Source organism: Cricetulus griseus, chromosome 6 (assembly GCF_003668045.3).
Source record: "Cricetulus griseus strain 17A/GY chromosome 6, alternate assembly CriGri-PICRH-1.0, whole genome shotgun sequence".
Lineage (NCBI taxonomy): Eukaryota > Metazoa > Chordata > Mammalia > Rodentia > Cricetidae > Cricetulus > Cricetulus griseus.
The window spans coordinates 154,344,999-154,367,562 of record NC_048599.1 but is presented as its reverse complement, the minus strand read 5'-3'; the positions used below and the strand labels follow the sequence as shown (position 1 = coordinate 154,367,562).

Below are 22,564 nucleotides of genomic sequence, written 5' to 3'. Positions count from 1 at the left end.
CGCGCCTCCGCCGCCGAGCTTCGGAGGTCCCGTGGATCTGTGTCTTGCTTCAACAGTGTTTGGACGGAACAGACCCGGGGTCTCCTCTCTGTTAGCTTTCCTCCGCTTCTCAGTCTCTCCAGCCGCAGCCTTTTGGACCAGCTCCTCGCCGCCCTCGGCTCCTAGGACCAGCCAGCCCCGTCTCTTCGCGGTTAGCTACCCATAGCGGATCAGCCATGACCTCCCAGGTTCGTCAGAACTACTCCACCGAAGTGGAAGCTGCCGTGAACCGCCTGGTCAACCTGCACCTGCGGGCCTCCTACACCTACCTCTCTCTGGTGAGTGGCCGGGGGCCGCCCTCGGAGCTGTGCCCCACACCCACCCTGCTGCGCATGCGCGGGCCTCCTTTGTTCCATCGAGGGCGGAGACCTCCTCGTGCTCCGGCTCCCCCCTCACTGCCCTCGGTTGTTTTGAGACAGGATGAGCTGTCTAGACCAGAGTGGCTTCGAAACCCTGGAACTCCTTGCCCCTGAGTATTGCGATTGGAGGTGAGCTAACTCCGTCCCGCTAACTCTGGCTTGTAACGTTCCTCCCCGCAGGGCTACTACTTTGATCGGGATGACGTGGCTCTGGAGGGTGTAGGCCACTTTTTCCGCGAACTGGCGGAGGAGAAGCGCGAGGGTGCCGAGCGTCTCCTCAAGTTCCAGAACGACCGCGGCGGCCGCGCACTCTTCCAGGATGTGCAGGTAAGAGCAGCCGCGAACAATGGGCACCACCGAGCATGCCGTACCCGTGCGATCCCTTGCGTTTGAGCGGGTAAAGGTCCGACTGCTGGGAAGTTGCCTTCCATTCTTGAGGGGCGTGTTGTGTTGTGATGGGGATTGGCGGGTCACACGCCAGGCCCCTGCGTGGGCTCTTGGCGTGGAGGTAGAGGCAACTTAAATGCCTATGCGTATCAAGAAGTTGGAAAATGCAGTAAGAATTCAGTCCACAGGACTGCTGAGATTTGGGGGAGGCAGGATCTCACGATGTAGGCCAGGTTGCCTCGGAATGTAGAGATCCGCCTTAACCCTTGGTGGGGTTAGACATGGGCCATAATGCTTGTCCACCGTGCCCACTTCCCTGTGTAGGCAGTTTTATCCTCAGCTGGGTGAAGGATGAAAACCTAGTTCTGAAACATATTCTCTGTGCAGAAGCCATCTCAAGATGAGTGGGGTAAAACCCAGGAGGCCATGGAAGTTGCCTTGGCCCTGGAGAAGAACCTGAACCAGGCCCTCTTGGATCTTCATTCCCTGGGTTCCGGTCGCACAGATCCTCATGTAAGTTCCTTGCTAATCCTTTTTTCCCTTATTTGACTAGCCATGGCTATCCATATTGGCTTTGAGCTCTCAGTAATATGGCCTGCCTCAACCGCCTGAGTGCTGTGGTAATAGAATTATACCCAGTGTTTACCTACCCGTGGACAGAGTTTTCTACTGAGCTTCCTGCTCACACCTGCCTCTGACAACTGCTTCCTTTGCAGCTCTGTGATTTCTTGGAAAGCCACTTCCTGGATGAGGAGGTGAAGCTCATCAAGAAGATGGGCAACCACCTGACCAACATCCGTAGGGTGGCTGGCCCCCAGCCAACGCAGACTGGCGTGCCCCAGCCATCTCTGGGCGAGTATCTCTTTGAGCGGCTCACTCTCAAGCATGATTAGGAGGCCTCACCTTCCAAGGGGCACCCTCTGCTTTGCACCAGCCAGCCTCAGGACCTTCACCCGAACCACTAGACAGCTTTGTAATCGCACTGGAGCCCCTCTCAGGTCTTGGACCAAGAAAAAAATAAAGCTCTTTGAAACAGCAGCTGGTGATTTTTCTATACTTGTGAGGGTGTCTCAGGGGAAAGAAAAGTTTGGCCCTGCTCTTGTTTTCTATGGGAACCCATGTCTAGAGGAATCTCTACCTACAAGGTGCTCACACTTGGCTTTCTCAGGTCATCCAGGTTCTGAGTCTGTTGTGGTCCTTGGTTTATTTTGTTGCTGTGCAGGGGAGTGAGCAGAGGCCCTGACAGGCAAGCTCAAATGAGCTGCCAACCCTATTACTGAGAGGGTGTTAGACTAAACATACAAATAGAAGGTGGGTAGGATTGGAAGGTTGAACCCTGGCTTCTATGAAATGCCAGTGCAAGGCATGCTATGCTGGGAGGGTGGGGCAGCCAGAGTCACAGGGTGTCCACTGGATGCTGAGCTAGAGGTTGGGCCCATCAAAAAGGATGTGAAATTGGGTCCAAATAGAAACTAAAACTAAGCCAAGGAGTTAGTCATGGTGGGAGGGGTTGGGGACACTGGACAACACTGCTGTGTCAGCTCAGACCCTTTAACATACAAGGGCTGTATGAAACCACATGACACATCCTTAGATCAGCACCTTGCCATTGCACTGCGGGGAGACTCATGATTTTGTGGGTAAAGTAGTCATGTGGGCAGGAAAATAACCTGTACCACATGACTGGTTGACCCCTAGTAGTCGTTTAGAGGGAGAACTCAGTCATGTGGTGAGGTCTGGGAACCTGGTAAAGCAAATCTGATGATACAAACCAATATTGCGGAAAAACAGGTTTAAGTTTTTGGCCAAGTCCTGGGGCTAGAATCTGTTCTCTTGTTTGCCTGACAACCTGTTTAACCACACCCCTAGATTGCTTTTGACTTTTTGAGGCTGGGTCTTGCCAAATTACCCAAGCTGGCCCTAAGAACTCATTACGGTTAAGGTGGGCTTTGAACTTTGGATCCTTTGCTGTGTGCACCTGTGATTTCCCAGTGTGTGTCTTCCACCTCAGCCACCTTCTACCCAAGAACAGGACTGGAGTCCCAGAACAGTAATCCAAAGCTTTCCACAGAAACACAAGACAAGACCATGGAGCAGGCAAGAGCAGAATTAAAACCAGGAAGCTGGGACTCCTGGTGTGTGTAAATTCCAGTGGCTGAGGCAGGACTGCTAAGAATTGGAGTCACCATGGGGTATGTGGCAAGATCCTATCTGTAAAAACTAAATTTAAGAATAGAAATTTGGGGAAGTAAGGAGGGAGACAAACCACACACAAGAGTTCATGTCCTGCTACACTTGCAACTCTTAAATACAGGTATATTTTTTTCATCTCTGGACACACTCCAATCACACACCTTCTGCCCTCCCCCTCCAAATGCAAACCAAGAAGGGCCTCAGGCCAGACACAGAACACGTGAGGGGCCTGCCCATCCACTGAAGCCGGGGCAGGACGAAGCTTGCAGGCAGAAAGGCCTCGAGGTACATGTGGGGCTTCAAGAAGCCAGTGGGCTCGGTTCCATATCAGGAAAGGGGGCCAGGGTGCAGCACTGGTGACAATACTCCTGATTCAGCCACTGGGAGTCAGAGCCCGGTGGTTTAATGGCGGGTTGAAGCAGGTTGACAGCCATTCTGTTCTCAACGGAGCCATTTCCTGGAGGGTACACTGGACCGAGGGGAATAATAAGCTCTGGTCCATAAAAAGGCAGAAAGGTGACTGGTTCAACTCTGCATGCTCCCTTGAAGAAATAAATGTGACACATCCAGGGAGACCAGGCTTGCCGCCTGTCCTGGCATCCCAGCTGTGGGTTGAAATGGAGGACCATCAGCATTGTTAACTTTGTTTGATTTTGAGACCGTCTCTCAAGTTGTCGAGCATGGCCATGAACTAACTCCCTGTGCAGCAGAGGATGACCTTAAACTCCTGACCCTTATACTTCTACCGACTGAGTGTCAGAATTATAGAGGTAATCACCACACTAGGTCTATGAGGTGCTAGAGTTAGATCCCAGGGCTTCGGCATGCTAGGCAAGTACTCTGACAGCTGAGCTCCCTTTCCAGGCCCATATTCAACTCTGTTAATCCCTGAGTTGTCCTAACTCTGAACTTGGCTGTCCCGGTTGCAGGGAGGTCACACAGATTTTAACATGAGGTGGCCCTGGGGGCAGGCCTGCACATAGCATACTCTGTATATTTGTAGGATCAAAAGAAGCTGCAGCCTGGAAAGCAATAAACCAGGTGTCCTAAAACCTGTGGCACTGAAGAACAAAGGCAGATTCCTGGCTTCTGGGACCCAGGCTAAGCCTGGAGACTCCAACCAGAGCACAAAGAATGAATTTTGCAATCCAAGAAAGGCACAGTGGTGAGGAGTGTGGTGACTCCAAGATTGGAGCCAAAGGGCTGGAGTGCCTGAAACAGGTTGGACTATGGACCACACTGGGTAAGAATCCAATCGGTCTGGAGTGGGGTTCAGATACCCTCTCTCTGCAGGAGGGACACAGGACAGACATGGAGTGGGGTGCAGGGGCTTAGTTGCGCTCCTCGCCCACGGAACTGGTAGGGCTTAGGGGCTCAGTGGGCGTGCTGAGTGAGCTGGAGGGTCCAGTGTCCACTGAGTTGCTCCTCTTGCTTCCGCCTGTGGAGGAGGAACAGGAGGCCCGGCGTGGCCACTCTGGTGCTCGGATGTTGCGGCGGTCTTTGGCAGCCTCTTCTTCTTCATCATAACGTTCACTGTCTTCCCCCAGGGGTCCATCCCGGGGCTCTTCCTCATCCTCACTCTGGTGTGGGCTGGAGTGTCGAGACAGTGAGGGCGATGGTGGCACGGAGGCTGGCCGTGGGTAACGATACCCCTGGGTCTGCATACCCCAGAGCAGCACAAACAGAGTGAATGGATGCTACTTAAGTCCCTAGAGGTATCCACTATCCTCAGTCCCAGATCAGCCAGTCCCGGCCAGGGTTGGTCCCCGTTCTACTTACCGCATCTACCTCATGGGGCTCATAGGTGAAATGATCCGGAAAGGCCTTGGCCAGGGCCATGTGGCGTGCAGACATGTAGTACTAGGCAGAAAGGAAGGCAAAATGTGTCAAGGACAGGTTACACTCCAGCTACTGGCTGATATGTCCCTGATGCTTCGTTTTGTTTTGTTTTTCGAGACAAGGTTTTTTGTTTTGTTTTGTTTTTTTGAGACAGGGTTTTTCTCTGTGGCTTTGGAACCTGTGCTGTAATTTAAGGTGTGCGCCACCACTGCCCCGGACATTTTTTTTTTTTTTTTAAACAAGAGCCATGCCCCTCAGATCATCACGGGGAAGTGAGGCAGGGTCTCTATACTGGGCTACTCCTCTGGTAGTTTCTAGATAAGGGTCTACAACCTAACCACGCCGGTAGCTCCCCTGCTCCACCACTGTCACTGGTGGATTCTAGGCAGGGGCTCTACAGCAAATTTTCAGCCAGGCTCCATCTACTACACTTTTATGCAAAGGAGCACATTGGGCAAACTTATCTCCTGTGTAAATGTAAATGCAGATGTCCCATCTGGGCTAGGCATGGACAATCCTCCAGTCACACGCTACCAGAGGGCAGCAAACTCTTAAGTCAAGTACTGTTCTGGCCACACTACATGCAAATGAAAAGAACTCTGGCCAGATGCTATTTCTAGATTTTTTTTTTCCTTTTTGGTTTTTTGAGGGAGGATCTCTGTGTAGCCCTGGCTATCCTGGAACTGGCTATGTAGACCAGGCTGGCCTTGAACACGCACAGCCACCTACCTCTGCCTCCAAGTGCTTTAATCAAAGGTGTTCATTACTACACCTGGCTTTCTTTTAAGATTTATTATAGTGTTCAGCCTGCATGTTTGTATTCCTGCAGGCCAGAAGAGGGCACCAGACCTCATTATATGTTGCTGGGAATTGAACTCAGGACCTCTGGAAGAGCAGCCAGTGCTCTTAACCTCTGAGCCATCTCTCCAGCCCCTATACCTGGCTTTCTTTTCCTTTTCTTTTTTTTGCCACATGTGTATGTATGAGTGTGTGTGCACATGCATGCCTGTATACAGAGACCAGAGGACAGTTTCAGGTGTCGTGCCTCAGGTGTTGTGGTATTGTTTTTTAAGATTTATTTATTTATTTAATAAATGTACAAGTATATGTATGTTGTGTGTGAGTATATGTACATGTGTATGTATGCTGTGTGCCTGTGAGTCTTATCTACATGGGTATGTATGTTACGTGCATGTGTGTGTGAGTCTATGGACATGTGTAATGTATGCTGTTCTGTGTGTGATTCATGGACATGTGTATGTATGCTGTGTGCCTGTGAGTCTTATCTACATGGGTATGTATGTTACGTGCATGTGTGTGTGAGTCTATGGACATGTGTAATGTATGCTGTTCTGTGTGTGAGTCTATGGACATGTGTATGTATGCTGTGTGCCTGTGAGTCTTATCTACATGGGTATGTATGTTACGTGCATGTGTGTGTGAGTCTATGGACATGTGTAATGTATGCTGTTCTGTGTGTGATTCATGGACATGTGTAATGTATGCTGTTCTGTGTGTGATTCATGGACATGTGTATGTATGCTGTTCTGTGTGTGATTCATGGACATGTGTATGTATGCTGTGTGCCTGTGAGTCTTATCTACATGGGTATGTATGTTACGTGCATGTGTGTGTGAGTCTATGGACATGTGTAATGTATGCTGTTCTGTGTGTGATTCATGGACATGTGTAATGTATGCTGTTCTGTGTGTGATTCATGGACATGTGTATGTATGCTGTGTGCCTGTGAGTCTTATCTACATGGGTATGTATGTTACGTGCATGTGTGTGTGAGTCTATGGACATGTGTAATGTATGCTGTTCTGTGTGTGATTCATGGACATGTGTAATGTATGCTGTTCTGTGTGTGATTCATGGACATGTGTATGTATGCTGTTCTGTGTGTGATTCATGGACATGTGTATGTATGCTGTGTGCCTGTGAGTCTTATCTACATGGGTATGTATGTTACGTGCATGTGTGTGTGAGTCTATGGACATGTGTAATGTATGCTGTTCTGTGTGTGAGTCTATGGACATGTGTATGTATGCTGTGTGCCTGTGAGTCTTATCTACATGGGTATGTATGTTACGTGCATGTGTGTGTGAGTCTATGGACATGTGTATGTATGCTGTGTGCCTGTGAGTCTATGGACATGTGTATGGATGCTGTTCTGTGTGTGCGTCTATGGACATGTGTAATGTATGGACATGTGTATGTATGCTGTTCTGTGTGTGTCTATGGACATGTGTATGTATGCTGTTCTGTGTGTGAGTCTATGGACATGTGTATGTATGCTGTTCTGTGCCTGTGAGTCTATGGACATGTGTATGTATGCTGTTCTGTGTGTGAGTCTATGGACATGTGTATGTATGCTGTTCTGTGTGTGAGTCTATGGACATGTGTATGTATGTTATGTGTGTGTGAGTCTATGGACATGTGTAATGTATGCTGTGCACTTAACCACTGAGGCAGCTCACTAGCTCCAACATCAATTTCTTGTCTTTAAAAAGTTTATATATTGCCGGGTGTTGGTGGTACATGCCTTTAATCCCAGCACACGGGAGATCAAGGCAGGCGGATCTCTGTGAGTTCAAGACCAGCCTAGTCTATATGAGCAAGTTCCAGGACAGCCTCCAAAGCAATGCAGAGAAACTGTCTCAAAAAACAAACCAAAAAAAAAAAAAAAAAATCATTGGTGTTTTGCCTGCATGTATGTCTGTATGAGGGTATGAGGGTTTCAGGTCCCCTAGAACTGGAGTTACAGACAGTGGTGAGCTGCCATGGGTGCTGGGAATTGAACTTTGGAAGAGTAACCAGTGCTCTTAACCACTGAGCCATCTTTCCAGACCCCCGACATTAATCTCTTTTTTGTTTTTCTTTCTTTCTTTCTTTCTTTCTTTCTTTCTTTCTTTCTTTCTTTCTTTCTTTCTTTGTTTTTCGAGAGAGGGTTTCTCTGTATTGCTTTGGAGCCTATCCTGGAACTAGCTTTGTAGACCAGGCTGGCCTCAAACTCACAGAGATCTACTTGACTCTGCCTCCCGACAACTGAGATTAAAAGCTTGCGCCACATTCTGCGTATTTGTATCTCTTATGCAACGGTTCGCACAGCAGCACCAGGCCCAGCATGCAGCCTCCTGATCCTGTACCTTGGCCTGATAATTTTACATCCTTTTGGGAAGCTGGACAATAAACAAGTGCTACCTACTCTCCAAAAAAAAAAAAAAAAACAAACAAACAAACAGCCACCACACCTGTCCATCGCCAGCCTCTCAAGGCCACAGAACCAGAGGAGGCTAGGGAAAGGGAAGCCAGTCCTACCCGGCCTAGGTACTTCCAGTCCAACAGGTCTGACAGGCGCTCTGTGCGATTCCGCTGGATGATGCGCTGTCGCCGGCTCTGCTGACAGAAGCTGTAGAGGAAGGAGGTGAGTTGCGAGCAGGAATCATCCAGGCTGCGGAACCTCCGATCCAGAATGTAAATGCCTACAGAGGCGGGGATCAAGGTTGGTTAGAAAAGAAAAGTCTGAATTGGGCCAGGACTCCCATGCTGTCCTTCCTTTGCACTGACCGTAAGCTGAGGGATCTGCGATGTGTTCCTCCATAAAGCAGCCAAAGCCGGAGAGGTTGGTGGAAATGCTGGGGATGCCCATGACTGTGCACTCCGCTGTAGGGCCAAGAGTGGGAACCGCATACTCAACAGGTTTCTCCAGCCTGCTCCGCAAGAGATGCCTCTACATTGCCACCTGCTGGCAACTGAGCCAAATGCACCCCGCTGTACCAGCAAGGGTGCTGAGGGAAAAGTGTGAATCCGCAAAAAAGTCCGTGATGAAGAGGGTACTTATTTATGGAATGCTAATTAATGCTGGGATCACATAAAGAACTTTACTTAATCATCACTACATTAAAATACAGTGTGTGTGTGTGTGTGTGTGTGTGTATGAGAGAGAGCGCATAAGCATAAGCTTTGGATTATATGATTATCGGTTGGTTGTTATTGTTTTTTTGAGATTTATTTATTTTTATTTTTTATATGTATGAGTGTTTTGCTCACATGTATGCAGTGCCTGCAGAGGCTAAAAGAAAGTATTGGATCCACTGGAACTAGTGTTAGTAGCCATGTGGGTGCTAGGAATTGAATCTGGGTCCACTATTTTATTTTATAGCCCTGAACTGATTAGGTAGGCAAGGATGACGTTGAACTCCTAATCACCCTGCCTCTGCACCACAGGTATACATATTAGTTGCTGGTTAGTGGTTTGCTTCTGATGGTTTTACTGTGGAGACAGGGCAGGCCACTTGAAATGATGACTCTCTTCTGCCTCAGTTTCCCCAGTGTGCTACCACACCCAGCTCAAATCTGTTTCCTCTAGAGGTAAGAAAAGATCTCAGAGTGAGATAGAATGGCCGTCAGGGATCCCAAGGCTCAGGGAGCTAAGACAAGGATTGCCATATGAGTTCAAGCCTAGGCTACAGAGACCCCATGGCAGAACAATGTTTTTCAGGTATAACAACCATCACCATCTCAACTAGAGCAGTGTGATGACTTGAAAGTGACCCTCAAGACCTGATCTGCTAATGCTCCCTCAGGAGGGGGCGAGGGCAATGCATCCTCTCTGAGATTCTAGCCACTCCTTCCCATACCTCCCTCCCAGATACAAACAATTCTGCTCCAGCTTTACTTGGTCTTGTGGCCTTAGGAGGTCCTACAGCATAGAGCATGGGAGGAGACAACCATGCAACCATGGAGACGGCTTGAGACTTACTCTGTGATATGCCTGCTTTAGGCTTCCCCACACTTCCTTGAATAACCCCTCACTCAAACTCTCTAAGGAAGAGAAATAATAATTCACTGTGTGTGTATGTGAGAGAGAGAGAGATTAGATGAACATGCCTATAATATAAACATTAAAAAACAGAGGGAAGAAGGTCAACGGTGGGCTGGAGAGATGGCTCAGAGGATAAGAGCACTGGCTGCACTTCCAGAGGTCCTGAGTTCAATTCCCAGCAACCACACGGTGGCTCACAACCATCTATAATGAGATCTATATGGCCTGCAGACATACATGCAGACAGAACATTTTGTACATAGTAAATTTTTTTAAATCTTTAAAAAAAAAAAAAAAAGGTCAAGGGTTCAAGGTCATCCTCAGGTACAAGTAAGCTTGGGGCCACCCTTGGGTTTCACTAAACCCTGCCTAAAAACCAAAAATAAACAAGAAAACCCCCAGTGAGGGGGGACTATACACAAGCAATTCCAACTGAGAGCTCTGGACTGGAGAGAGGAGTGGAGAGGAAGAAGTTGGTAGAGGCCAGTAGAGGAAGTTCAGTTGGTAGAATATTTGCCTGGAAAGCACAAAGCCCTAGGTTTGACTCTACAAACAGGTTGAGTGGTGCAGGCTTGTATTCCCAGTACTCTGGATGTGGAAGCCAGATGATCAGGAGTTCAAGACGAACCTTGGCTACATAGCAAGTCTGAGAGGCACTGGGAACAGTCTTGTTCACACAGCAGCTCATGGCTCTGAGGGATCACACATAGGCAAACTGGAGATGGAGTTATCAGTAACGACCATTGAAAATGAACTCCAGTCTTTTAGTCCTGAGTCCTGTAGACTTCTGTGTCACAAAAATGTACACTGGAACAGGATAGGTCTTACCGTCATCCCACAACTAAGGAGCCGTGTTGCAGGTTCATGCCAGAACTGAACAAGTCCCCAGCACCCTGCCACCCATTGCCTCCTGCACTCACCAGGCGTGTAGCCCCAGGGCTCATAGTAGGAGGGAAAGACCCCAAGGTGACAGCCACGGACAAACTCTTCATAGTCCACTGGGAGTAGAGGGCTTGTGGAAGAGAGGAACTCTGGGTGGAAAATCACCTGCCAATGGAAGAGAAGGGCTTAGCTACTTCCTAACCACTCAGAGAAGGCACATCACTCTAAACATATAGCAAAGCGGACAACTAGCCAAAGACTTAAACTTAATTCAGTTGGCCTCAGAAAGTAAGGCTTCTTTCTAAATAGTGCATGTGGTGGTTTGAATAAAAATGGCCCTATAGGTTCATAGGGAGTGACACTATTAGGAGGTGTGGCCTTGCTGAAGTGGGTGTGGTCCTGTTGGAGGAAGCATGTCACTGGGGGTCAGCTTGGAGTTTCAGTGGATCACTGTCTTCCTGCTGCCTGCAGATCAAGATGTAGAACTCTCTACAGCCTCTCCATGTCTGCCTGTGTGCTACCATGCTTCCCTCTATGAAGATAATGGACTAAACCTCAGAACTGTAAGCTGCCCCAAAGAAATGTTTTCTTTCATAGGAGTTGTCATGGTCGGCTGGGCAGTGGTAGCACACATCTTTAATCCCAGTACTTGGGAAGGAGAGGCAGGCAGTTCTCCGTGAGTTCCAGGCCAGCCTGGCCTATAGAGTGAGGGCCAGGATAGGCTCCAAAGCTACACAGAGAAACTTTGCCTCGAAAAGCAAAACAAAAAAACAAAAACGAACAAAGAGTTGTCTTGGTCATGGTGTCTCTTCACAGCAATAGAAACCCTAAGACAGTACAGCTGATAAATTAAGGAGATAAGAATTATGATGCCCAAGGAATAGCCCTTTCCCCTGCCACACCCAACCAACCACTGCCAACTCTCACCTTCACACGGTCAGCACTACTGTTGAAAAGGCCAATTCGGCGAATGGTGGTTAGGATAGGATCTGAGGAGTCATCTAGCATGTTGTGGGTGCACACAGGGGGAAAAGACTGCCGCTGCAGAGATCAAAAGTGAGGTGGAGGGTCAAGGGAGGGACAGGCAATTTTCTACTTGCTCAAGGGCCATGATGACCAGGGATCTGAAGAAGCCACCAACAGAAGCCAACAAATTCAAGACTAGAACCCACCCTTCCTTTCCCATTTAACTATCACGAAGCAAAACCAAAACAATAACAAAAAATCCCAGCTAGAAAAAAATCCCAGCTAAACTTAGGCAGAGCTGGTTGGAAGGCACTCTACAGATTATGAGAAGTTATCTGTGTTCTGTTATATACTCTTATCTGTCCTTCTAGAAACCCAAGGAACGTCACTAAGATGGAAGCAACCATGTGACTTTACTGTCATCTCGGTCGATGTAACCATGTAACATAAACCAGAATGGCAGCAGAATGTTGACTCTGTCCCCTGCCCCGCCCCCACAAAGAATCCCAAAGGAAATGTAAATGCCCCCAGGCAAGTACACAATTGTGTCCATTTGATAGCAAGCTAAAAGGGCAGCTGGGAGTTGTAGTTTTCTTATGAAAATCCATACTCCTCCCACCAGGAGTCATAGCTGCAAAACAAAGATAGATTGACAGGAAACCCTAGACCTTGAAGAATTCATTGCAGCTGTTACATCATCCTATTAAAAGACACACGCACATTGGCAGTGTATAAGGGCCAAAAACTACAACTCCCAGAAGCCCCATGTTAGCATTATTCATAGAGGAAGCGGCTGCCTCACTTCAGAAATATTTTATGCAAAAGCACACCCTACCTCATTAGTGCATGTTAGCTGTCTAGACTCCAAAACTCAGCCTCACCAATGTGGACCATAGGCACCAAAGTCCCTTGACCCGCTGGAAATGAAAGAACTCTATTCCCAGAAGCCTCAGGGGCAAAGGAAGTCAGTCAATAAAGTACAAAATGTAGTTCTCATTTTGTGGGCCACATCTTCCTAATGTTTCCCATCCATTTAATTTCAACATTAGGAATCCGAGGGTTCTGTGGGAAATAAGACACAGCCACAGGCTAGGTGATACATGCCTATAATCCCAGCACTCCAAAGGCAGAAACAGGCAGATCTCTGAGTTCCAAGCCAGCATGGTCTACACAGAGAGATCCAGAACAGTCCAAGGCTAAGCAGAGTAAACTTGTCTTCAAAAAATACCACCAGCACCACCAACAAAAATTTATCTTGGGCTATTTCAGACCACTAAATAGCAACTCCTTGCCACCTGTCTCTGATCTAGTAAGAGCCATAACTAATAGATGAAATCTTTGGGGAATGTATTAACTTATGGAAATCCTAGTTTTCATCAACCGAGACTAGAAATGCATTCGGACGGCATCCTAGGTCTATAGGTGAGATTTACCCCCATTGATGCACCCTCCTAACCTGATGTCCCTACCAAGGTATTTTAAAAAGACCTTATGGTATTATTTTCTTTGTTCCATTATCATAAAATGTCAAAAAAAAATTGTTACTATGTTGGAACATGGTGTTTCAGGTGACCTGAATCCGTGTTCCTGATCCATGGTCATACTTTGCTTCAGAATACGCTCTCTCTCTCTCTCTCTCTCTTCCCTCTCTCCCTCTCTCTCTCTCCCTTTGTGTGTGTGTGTGTGTGTGTGTGTGTGTGTGTGTGTGTGTGTGTGTGTGTGTGTGTGTGAGCCAGGGTTTCTCTGTAACAGCCGTGGCTGTCCTAGAACTCATTCTGTAGACCAGGCTTACCTCAGACTCAGAGATCCTCCTGCCTCGGCCTCCTGAGTGCTGGTATTAAAGGTGTGTGCCCCTGCCCAGAATAAACACACCTATTTCCTTTGATGTGGAAGTTGTGTTTTTACATTGACATTTCTGTGGCTCTCAGAATTGGTTCCTCTACAAAAATCTACCCAGGAGAACAGAACTCCTAGAAACCTTTGGGGTAAGAGGCCTCAGGACATGCTGGCAATGGCCAGTACACTTCTCAGGGATGCAAACCATACCTGAGTGGCAAAGATGGCTCTCTTCATTATAGTGAAGTCCTCCTTGTCCAGCATCTTATTCATGTCCGGGAGGCTCCCCCTGCAAGGGGAGAGGTAGGCATTTGGGAATGAAGTGATGGCACAGGTCAGTCTGCCAATGGGAAGAGAGCCAAGGTTGGGCACTCACACTAGTAAAGATTCGTAGAGCTTCCTCCCAAACTTCTCCTTAACTGTATTGGCTGTGTCCCTGGAAGGGAGAGAGAAAATATCACAGACACACCACCTACCACTTACTGTCAGGCTTTGGGGGCAACAGAGAAGCCATGCTCTGGGGGGGACTTCAAACTGGAGGATGGGGACTGACTGAAGAATGCTTGAGTTCCTTGAGATGTGTGGCTGGGGACAGGTGGCCTTTCCTCTCTTACTTCAGTGACTCATCTATGAGACAGTGTAAAAATAGACTCAACCTCAGGAGTTGCAGAGAGCCCAAGAGGTCAGGAGAAAGCCCGGCCACAGAGCCTTCCAGAAAAGTCAGCTATTATTAGGGTTTGGATGAATCTTGGACAGTGATGCTGGGCCCTGGTTTATAAACAAGAGGAATAACATTCGGAGATAGGAACATCTTGGCACACAAGTTCGGAAAGACTATCACCCTACTATCTCATGACTAACGATCCTCCTAGGGCTGCAGCCCACGTCCTCCCCGGGACATGCTGATCCAGCCACACTGGGTCCCTCTCCTCTCCCCCCCCACCTGCCCCCCCATGCCCTGGAAGCCTGCTGCCCTAATATGACCTTGAACCTCTGACCCCCCCCACCCCCCCTCCCCCGCCTCCCTTCCCAAGGGTTGGGATTGGAGAAATGGACCATCACGCCTGGTTTATGCAGTGCTGGAGATGGAACCTCTCCAAAGGTGGCCAAGACTCTTCCAACCGAGCTGCATTCCCAGCTCTCCCTCACTTCTTAAACATGCATCCACTCTCCCCAGGGCTCAGCAGTGCCTACCACATGGCAGATAGATATTCGGAGACTGGTGGACAGTGAATGGATGGGTTTCAGAGAGTAGGACATAGGCTCAGTGAGTTTGGCTAAGTAACAAGGAAGGCCACAGCAGGTGGATCATCTGCCCTGATCCTGTGCTCACACTTGTCCAGCCAGGCCACATGCATTAATTAGATGACTTCACTAGGAATGGGTGTGGCATCCTGATCATGTCAGAGGTAGCCACAGAGAGAGAAGCCCATGGACACAGGAGGTCTGGACCCACACACAAGGGCTGCTGACCATAGCTGTTTGCGCACGGCTTGGCCCTTCAGGGTCTCCACATTGAAGTTGTTGGTCCGTGCCGGCATGATGAAGAAGGCAACAACTGTTTGCTCACTGGCATTCACCTGGGAAGAAGCAGACGGATGTCAGGGTACTGGACTCAACCATGCTGTCGCTGCTAAGAATTATGGGACTTCTGATTCTCTTTTTTATAATATAGGAGATTAAAATCAAAGTCTCCTGCATAAGTAGGGACTTTACCAGTGAGCCACACTGCCAGCCTCTCACTGAGCCATCCTAGGCAGGGGCTCTACCACTGAGCCCTACCCTCCAGCCCTGTTTTTATTTTGATACAGGGTCTCAAAATTGTCCAGATTGATCTTAAACTCATTCTGTAAATAAAAGCTGACCTTGATCTTCCCGCTTCGCCCCCCCTCCCTCCCCCAACACCGGGATAATAGGCATGTACCACCAGACCTGACTTCTGATCTTTCTGGGTCTCTATGCTCTGCTTCTACCAAGGGCTTCCATAACCACCTCATAGGTCTCTGTTCTCCCTGGCTATACACACATTGTCTCCTCTAGCTCCCCCTCATGGACCAGGCCTTACTCTGAGCAGATAGTTCAGCCTGGCCAAGGCTTCCAGGAACACATCAGCTCCCTTGTTGGAGAACTCGTAGCGGCCAGCGATAAAGAAATACAAAGTCTTGTCTAAGTTGAAGTCCAGGTGCCTAAACAAGCCACAGGAAACAGTGAGGTCCCAGCTCCCAATCCTGCTTGGAAAACTACAAACCCCAGAAGCCACAGGGCCAAAACATTTTTTTATAATACACAGGCAACAGGGATACATGCAAGCTGTAGAATTTTTCTCCTTAGATAGGTATTTATGCTAATACCTATCTCATAGCTCTAGATATCAAGAAATAATGGAGACCATAGCTGTCCTGGACCAAAGGACCAAGGAATCCAAACCTTCACCCTCTCCCTGAGACTTGGGAGTCTTCTTTGCTCCAGGCCAGGGGTCCTGACCCCAGCCCTCCTCCATCAGACCCAGGAGTCTCCACCTCTGCCCTCCTGTCATCCAGCTGGCTCACATACCCATAAAAGTGGCCACGCACAAACTCCTGGATCCGTGCTTTGCTCTGAGCATGAAGGTTCTGGAACTCGTGCATAGCAGAGAACTTCTTCACATTCAACCCATTGGGAGTCACAATGTCTAGGATTGGGGGAGAAGGGCCCCATGTTTCACTTCTTCCTTTTGATCAATGTCATTGATGACTACAGGAAGGGAAAGTAACTTTCCTGTCATAACTTCCCTGTCCCCATGGTCCCTTGGGGAGCTCAGCTCCCTCCGTATGACTGACTCAACTCTGCTACTTGACCCTTCTTTACTTTTTAATGATTTTTGGATTTATTCCTTTTATTTGATATGTATTGGTGTTTTGCCTGCATGTACATCTGTGTACCATGTGTGTGTCTGTTGCTTGGGGAGGCCAGAAGAGGGTGTTAGATCTTTTGGAACTGGAGTTACAGATGTTGTGAGCCACTGTGTAGGTGCTGGGGATTGAACCCAGGTCCTCCAGAAGAGTAGCCAATGTTCATACATTTGGGCGAACACACACATACATAAAAATAAATAAAGAAATAAACGTTTTAAAAAAAATGTTATGAGGTGGCTAGGCGGTGGTGGCACACACCTTTAATCCCAGCACTTGGAGGCAGAGGCAGGAGGATCTTTGTGAGTTCGAGGCCAGCCTGGTCTACAGAGCGAGTACCAGGATAGGCTACAAAGCTAGATAGAGAAACCCTGTCCTGTCTCAAAAAATAATAATAAAAAAAAATGTTATGAGGGGAGGAAATGGTTGAGTCCTAAGAGGCATGAAGACAGTGCATTGTGGCCAAGAGTGAAGGAGGAACTGATAATGACAACCCTGTACAACTGAGGTACTTCAGTAACTGAACCCTCAGTTTATGGCCACCCCAGAGGCCAGGTAGTGGTGGTGCATGACTTTAATCCAGACACTCAGGAGGCAGAGGCAGGTGGATATCTGTGAGTTCGAGGCCAGCCTGGTCTACAGAGCGAGTGCCAGGACAGGCTTCAAAGCTACAGAGAAACCCTGTCTTGAAAAACCAAAATAAATAAATAAATAAATAAATAAATAAATAAAAATAAAGTCCACTATATTTGCATTCCTTTCAAAAGATTGGCATATATTAGCCACTTGTGAAATTAAGAGTAAAAAAAAAATATAGCTCCTATTAGCTCTCAGGATACAGAGTCAGCCAGCTTCATTTACAAGTTACAATCTCAACCTAGGACTTCCAGGAGTTGATGTTTTATTCCCTGTGGTAAAATAAAGCCAATGTGGGGCCCAGCATAGAGTCTCTCGCCCCATCCATTTGTAGGGACCACAGCTCGGACCCTACCTGGCTTCCTCTTGAGGAGGTGCTGAGCCTCAATGGCGGTGATCTGGGACACTGTGGTGAAGACGTGCGCACAGTGGGCGGCCGCACGCTCCATGCAGTAGCGATGATAGATCTGCCGCTCGCCGGCTTCCTTGTCCACATTGAACTGGGCAGGAAGGGAGGGAAGTCAGGGTTTATAGGACGGGGGTCAGATTCTGGTCTGGACTAGGGTCCTAAGGGAGCTTGGGACTGGCAGCTGAACGTGTGAGAATAGGGTCTGGGCTCTTCTCTTGGGTTTGAGGGAGGAGGGTCTGCCTCGGTGGAGGGGCTGGGAGCCTGGACTCTTGGGAGCAGGATTCCCCGCCAGAGCTTTGGGCTGTCATGCAATACTTGTGTCTCCCATGCTTCCAGCTCACATTCTCCAGGTTGTTGTAGAAGTCGACGGCACCGGCACACAGATAGCGCCCCAGCAGTGTGGCATGGGTAGTGAAGATGGTTGCCACCGGCAAGCGCCGGGCCCGGCACAGACACAGACCAATGCCTGCCAACCACTCATGGAAGTGGGCAACAACATAGGGCTTCTCTTCGTTCTGGGCCAGGAACTATGGGGCAACAAGGACAGGGCCACTGTTTCCACATGTCACAGAAGGAACCAGCAATCCCCAACATGGACAGGGAAACAGGGGAGGGGTGACAGACATGCACACAGCAGAGAGCCTTCCCACAGACAAGGCACTAAACCCCACATTAGGCCAACCAGCCAACCTTGTCCCCAGAAGCTGATGGGAATTTGTTTGTTTGCCAATGACTGAACCCTGGTAAGTCTGAAATGGAAGGACCAACATGTCCACGTCCCCTAAGTCCTGCTCACAATTCCAGAAGACTTGGTATTTCATCAATGGCAGTAGACTTTTTATGGGTAAAAAACAGGACCAAAACTTCTAGAATGTTTTGAATCCAGTAGCTCCTGTTTGTCCTAGGGCATTGCATTTAAGTTTCCTAGAACTTTTAAAAACCCTAGAATGGGGTGGGGGGAGCCCAGATTCCTGGTTCTGAAACCAACTCTAGTCCATAAGCATCAAGAATCCCCTCTGAGTGCTTCGATGTACTGAATATCAACTAGAAAGAAACTCCCAAAATTCCTGTGACCCAGCCCACTACCAACAGGACTCCCTGCAGGCAAGGCCTCAGTGTTTACACCTGGAAGATTACAGTACATGAAGCTGAGGTTGGCATTTCTGGTCTCTGAGAAAAGAAGCTAGACTCCTGGGTACTCATGTACCCCCAAATCAGAGTTGATCCTTGGATTAAAGAATCTACAATTCGGCCAGGAGTTGGTGGCACACACCTTTAATCCCAGCACTCGGGAGGCAGAGGCAGGCGGATCTCTGTGAGTTCGAGGCCAGCCTGGTCTCCAGAGGATAGGCTCCAAAGCTACACAGAGAAACCCTGTCTCTAAAAACCAAAAAAAAAAAAAAAAAAAGAATCTACAATTCCAAGAATGCCCAGGGGAAGGCCACCATCTGGCCCAAGAAGAGATGATAGTTTCAGGTCTGGGTAGAGAGGCTGAGGTGGGGTCTGTAGTAGGGCCTACCTCACCCAGGAACCAGGTGGTGAGGAAGCCAAACAGGACAGCATCATTGGCTTCACGGTCGTACCAGGGTACCCCGATGTTGCAGGTGTCCCAGAGCTCACCCTTCCAACGCTCCAGGGCCCAGGCTGAGGCCCCCACATCCAGGAGTACCACTAGGGGTCCCCCCTCGATCAACCAACGCCCAAAATACACCTAGGACAGAGGCAGAGGGAGGCTCAGGCAAGCTGGCCTTGTGTCTCGCTCATCCGCTGCTCACTCCCGCCAGCCCGCCAGCCCAGGCCTGGTAACTAAGCTCAGCTAGCTCACTTCCCCTGACCAGCTGCCTCACATGTGCCCTGTGTAATGGCTACCTGCTACTTTTCTCCTCTGCCCATTGGCCTGCACCCTCCTGCCCAGCACTATGTTCCTAAAACTCGATGTCCTATTCCAGTCCTCATTAGCCGTTTTCCTCCTGAGGGAGGCTACAGGTAGAGGCCATTGCTCTAGCTGATGGAAATGCCCCTCCTCTGCCATCCCAGCTTGGTTCTGCCAGAGCCTCACTGGGGTACCCCTCCCCCTCCCAGCTGTTGCCTGCCCTTTTGCTGGGAGGGGTCTATTATTAGGAACAACTGCCCTGGGGGAGGGACGTGTCTGCTCTGGGGTCCTGTAGGGACATAGTCTGGCCTGACTGAATGCTGGAGCCCACCCCAAACACAGGCTGTGAATAAGCACTTGTCTGTCTTCCAGTCCCTAACCTATCTGTAACTTCTGCCTGCCTCTCATGGCCCTCTCCCCAGAAGTCAGATACATCTCTTTTAGGCTTTCTCCTTCTTCTTACCTTCCTTCACTTTTTGTTTTTCTCTTTATGGTTCTTTTCTTTCTTTTTGATTTTTCAAGACAGAGTTTCCCTGGGTAGCCCTGACTGTCCTTGAACTCACAGAGATCTGCCTGCCTCTGTCTTCCAATTGCATAGACTGACTGACAGTTCTTTGTGGTTCTTAAGACTGAACACACGGACCATGCTTAATGGGGGGCTCTACCAAGCCACAACTCCAGCCCCCCCTACTGGGGAATTCTAGGAAAGGGCTTCACCATTAGGTCACACCCCTAGCCCCTCATTGGGGGATTCTAGGCAGGGGAATCTACCACTGGGCCACACCCCTAGCCCCTCATTGGGGGATTCTAGGCAGGGGAATCTACCACTGGGCCACACCCCAGCCCCTCATTGGGGGATTCTAGGCAGGGGAATCTACCACTGGGCCACACCCTAGCCCCTCACTGGGGGATTCTAGGCAGGGGAATCTATTACTGGGCCACACCCTAGCCCCTCATTGGGGGATTCTAGGCAGGGGAATCTATTACTGGGCCACTCGCCTTTCCTGATCTCTTAGGTCCCTAGATCTGCTCATCTTAGACACTATTTCCCTGTGTCTCCTCTCTCCATCAATGTTCCATCTTTTTCCCTGACTATTGTTCTTTATTTTATTTGATTTATTTTGAGACAGCATCTTGTTATGGTCCAGATGCTGGGATTACAGGTGTGAACATGGCTCTGGCTATCTTTCTAGCTCCAGCTTGTTTCTACCCTGTGGATCTGAGGGTCTCCCTCCACTTACATCCATCTCCATCCATCTGGCCGTTCACAGACATCTAGTACCCACTGGCCTTCTTCACCAGATCCTGTACCTGTCTATCACTTTCTTCCCTAGATTTGCTGGGGACATGCTACCCATTGCTATCCAGGCCTCCTGCTTCCATTCTCCCTCCGCCACCTGTTGTTAGACCCCTGCTGAGGCCACGTTCCCACCCCCTGGGTAGGACTAGGTCTCACCTTACAGCCCTTGCTGTTCATGGAATCCAGAGTCCTCTTCAATTCAGGAGTTGGGGGCTCCAGTAGCTCTACCTGGGTCCTCACACCCTGCTCCGTGTATGGTCCCACCAGATAGTAGTTGTCACCCCATTCATCCCCTGTCACCTTTGCCTTCGTCTGCAGCACAGTGTAGATGCCACCCACTGTGGGCCAAAGTACAAAAGGACAGACAATCCCACCATTGGTCCATAGCTTTGAGACGCAGGGGGGATGATGGGACAGAAGACAGGCAGGAGCCCATATTTGGGAATCAGAGGAGGTAGGGGCTAGGGGCTTGGATCATGGCAAGCAGACTGGAGGGCAGCCCTCCTGGGGGAGAGATCTGACAAAGATGAGGATGCTGAGAGAGGAGCAGGCTCCAGGAAGACTCTTGGTCCTGGGACAGGAAAGGCTCCTAGTCTGAGGGAATTTGGGGCTGGAAAAATAAGGGTTGCAGACCCAGGTTTAATGCTTCCAACTTTCAGATGCACTGGAGAGAATGATATATGGCCCCATCCAACTTACCAGTTACCTAAGGGAAGCTGGAATTAACATTCGTCACCTCCTTGGGTCCTGACTATGCTCACTCAGGGCTGGGGCACAGGCACATTGGCCCTTGCCCTCCTGCGACCCCATCTCAGACTTAGGAATCTGGGTCCTCAGCCTAAAACTAGTACCCTGGCAGTACACAACACTGAGTCTGCCAATCCTACCATGCTAGGAAACCCAGTGTCTTTCTCCCGCAAGATTCAGAAAATAAAACACTCAGATCCACACAGCCCAGCCTTCTCATGAGCAAGAAGTTAGTGGTCCTTAGACTCCCATACACACAACTGCGTGCTGTAGGTTCCTCCCATCATAGGGCCCAGACCCTGACAAACTTAGGATCCAGCATTCCCATTCCAGTATGTAAGTGATCGGGCCACAGTGAGACACCTCTCTCCACTTAGGAAGCCACGGCTCAGGCCTGGGCTCCTTCACAGCTCATCATTCAAGTTCCGAACTATTTCCCACCTTGAACCTAAGAATTCGAGTCTCCAGGTCCCCCTCATCTTTACACTAAAGTGGTCAGGTCCGCCATACTCCCTAACAATCCACGAGTCCCAACTTTCAGGAGCAGACTCTTCCTAATCTAGTCACATCCTCTGTACCACAGAGCCAACAGCTCCAGTGTCCCCGTCCCCGTGTCGTGTCCCGATTCCCCCGCTTAGACGCATCAGCGCCTTCCCCTTTTAGGTCCCAGGTCTCTCGGCCCTCGAAAACCTCCCTCCAAGACCCAGGAATTTTTCTGAGTGCCCTCTTCCCTACATCGCAGGACCTGAGGCCTCCTTCCATCTTAAGAGTAGTCTCCTGTCCCTTCCCCCCAGGGCCTAGGACGCACACTCCTGCCCCTCCACAAGGACACAGAAGTCACGGGCGCTTTTCACAGGACCCAAGCGTCCCCCCACGTAGCTCTGTGCCCTTATGAATACGTTTTGGGACCCCCATCCTCGACTGCTCTCCTCGGTCAAGGGACCGAGGCTGGCGTTCTCACCCTTGTTGGCCACCTCCCAGGCCACTTCGAAAAGCACTGCGTTCTCCGGGTCAAACTCATCCTCCCAGTCTTCCAGTCCTGGAAGCGATGACATGGACAGACTGCGGCTGAGAGGCATGGCTGCTAAGAGCAGGGGGCTTCGAGCACCAAAAATAGAAACCGGAGTTGTCGGCTGGGACTGCACCAGACTTGGTGACCGGCCGGGTTAGCGGGTGTCCCACGGGAAGCTTGCAAAGCGCTCCTCTTCCTATTGCACGACCGCACCCCCGCCCCAGAGCGCTCCGACTCAGGTAGGCAGCGCGGCGACACTGAATTGGGCGGGCAGCTGCAGTGAAGCCTTGCGGCCGCCAGGAGGCACTGCCCGCCCTGCTGGTCTAGCTCGATTGGTCCGCGACTAGAGGGGACGGACTGCGGCGTC

The 22,564-nt window shown here is 49.6% G+C and overlaps 2 protein-coding genes across 3 annotated transcripts; one reads left to right on the top strand and one right to left on the bottom strand.

Annotated features, from left to right (window-relative positions):
- Positions 1–1,823, top strand: Ftl (ferritin light chain). Its single transcript, XM_027420633.2, has 4 exons — positions 1–317; positions 579–725; positions 1,173–1,298; positions 1,502–1,823. Exons 1-4 carry the CDS (start codon positions 216–218, stop codon positions 1,676–1,678), a joined length of 552 nt encoding a protein of 183 aa, XP_027276434.1. The 5' UTR covers positions 1–215; the 3' UTR covers positions 1,679–1,823.
- A 1,246-nt stretch (positions 1,824–3,069) lies between these two features.
- Positions 3,070–22,477, bottom strand: Gys1 (glycogen synthase 1). Of its 2 annotated transcripts, none has more exons than XM_027420631.2 (16): positions 22,147–22,475; positions 20,595–20,776; positions 18,785–18,976; positions 17,607–17,792; positions 17,212–17,356; positions 15,883–16,000; positions 15,395–15,515; positions 14,803–14,909; positions 13,706–13,765; positions 13,540–13,618; positions 11,455–11,568; positions 10,566–10,692; positions 8,388–8,483; positions 8,139–8,302; positions 4,758–4,838; positions 3,070–4,636 (listed from the first exon to the last, which is right to left on the bottom strand). In XM_027420631.2, exons 1-16 carry the CDS (start codon positions 22,262–22,264, stop codon positions 4,310–4,312), a joined length of 2,217 nt encoding a protein of 738 aa, XP_027276432.1. In that variant the 5' UTR covers positions 22,265–22,475; the 3' UTR covers positions 3,070–4,309. The 2 variants fall into 2 exon arrangements, 1 of the variants encoding a protein (XP_027276432.1); XR_004770624.1 differs by having other exon boundaries at positions 4,579–4,636; positions 8,388–8,608; positions 22,147–22,477.
- Between the last annotated feature and the right edge of the window lie 87 nt (positions 22,478–22,564).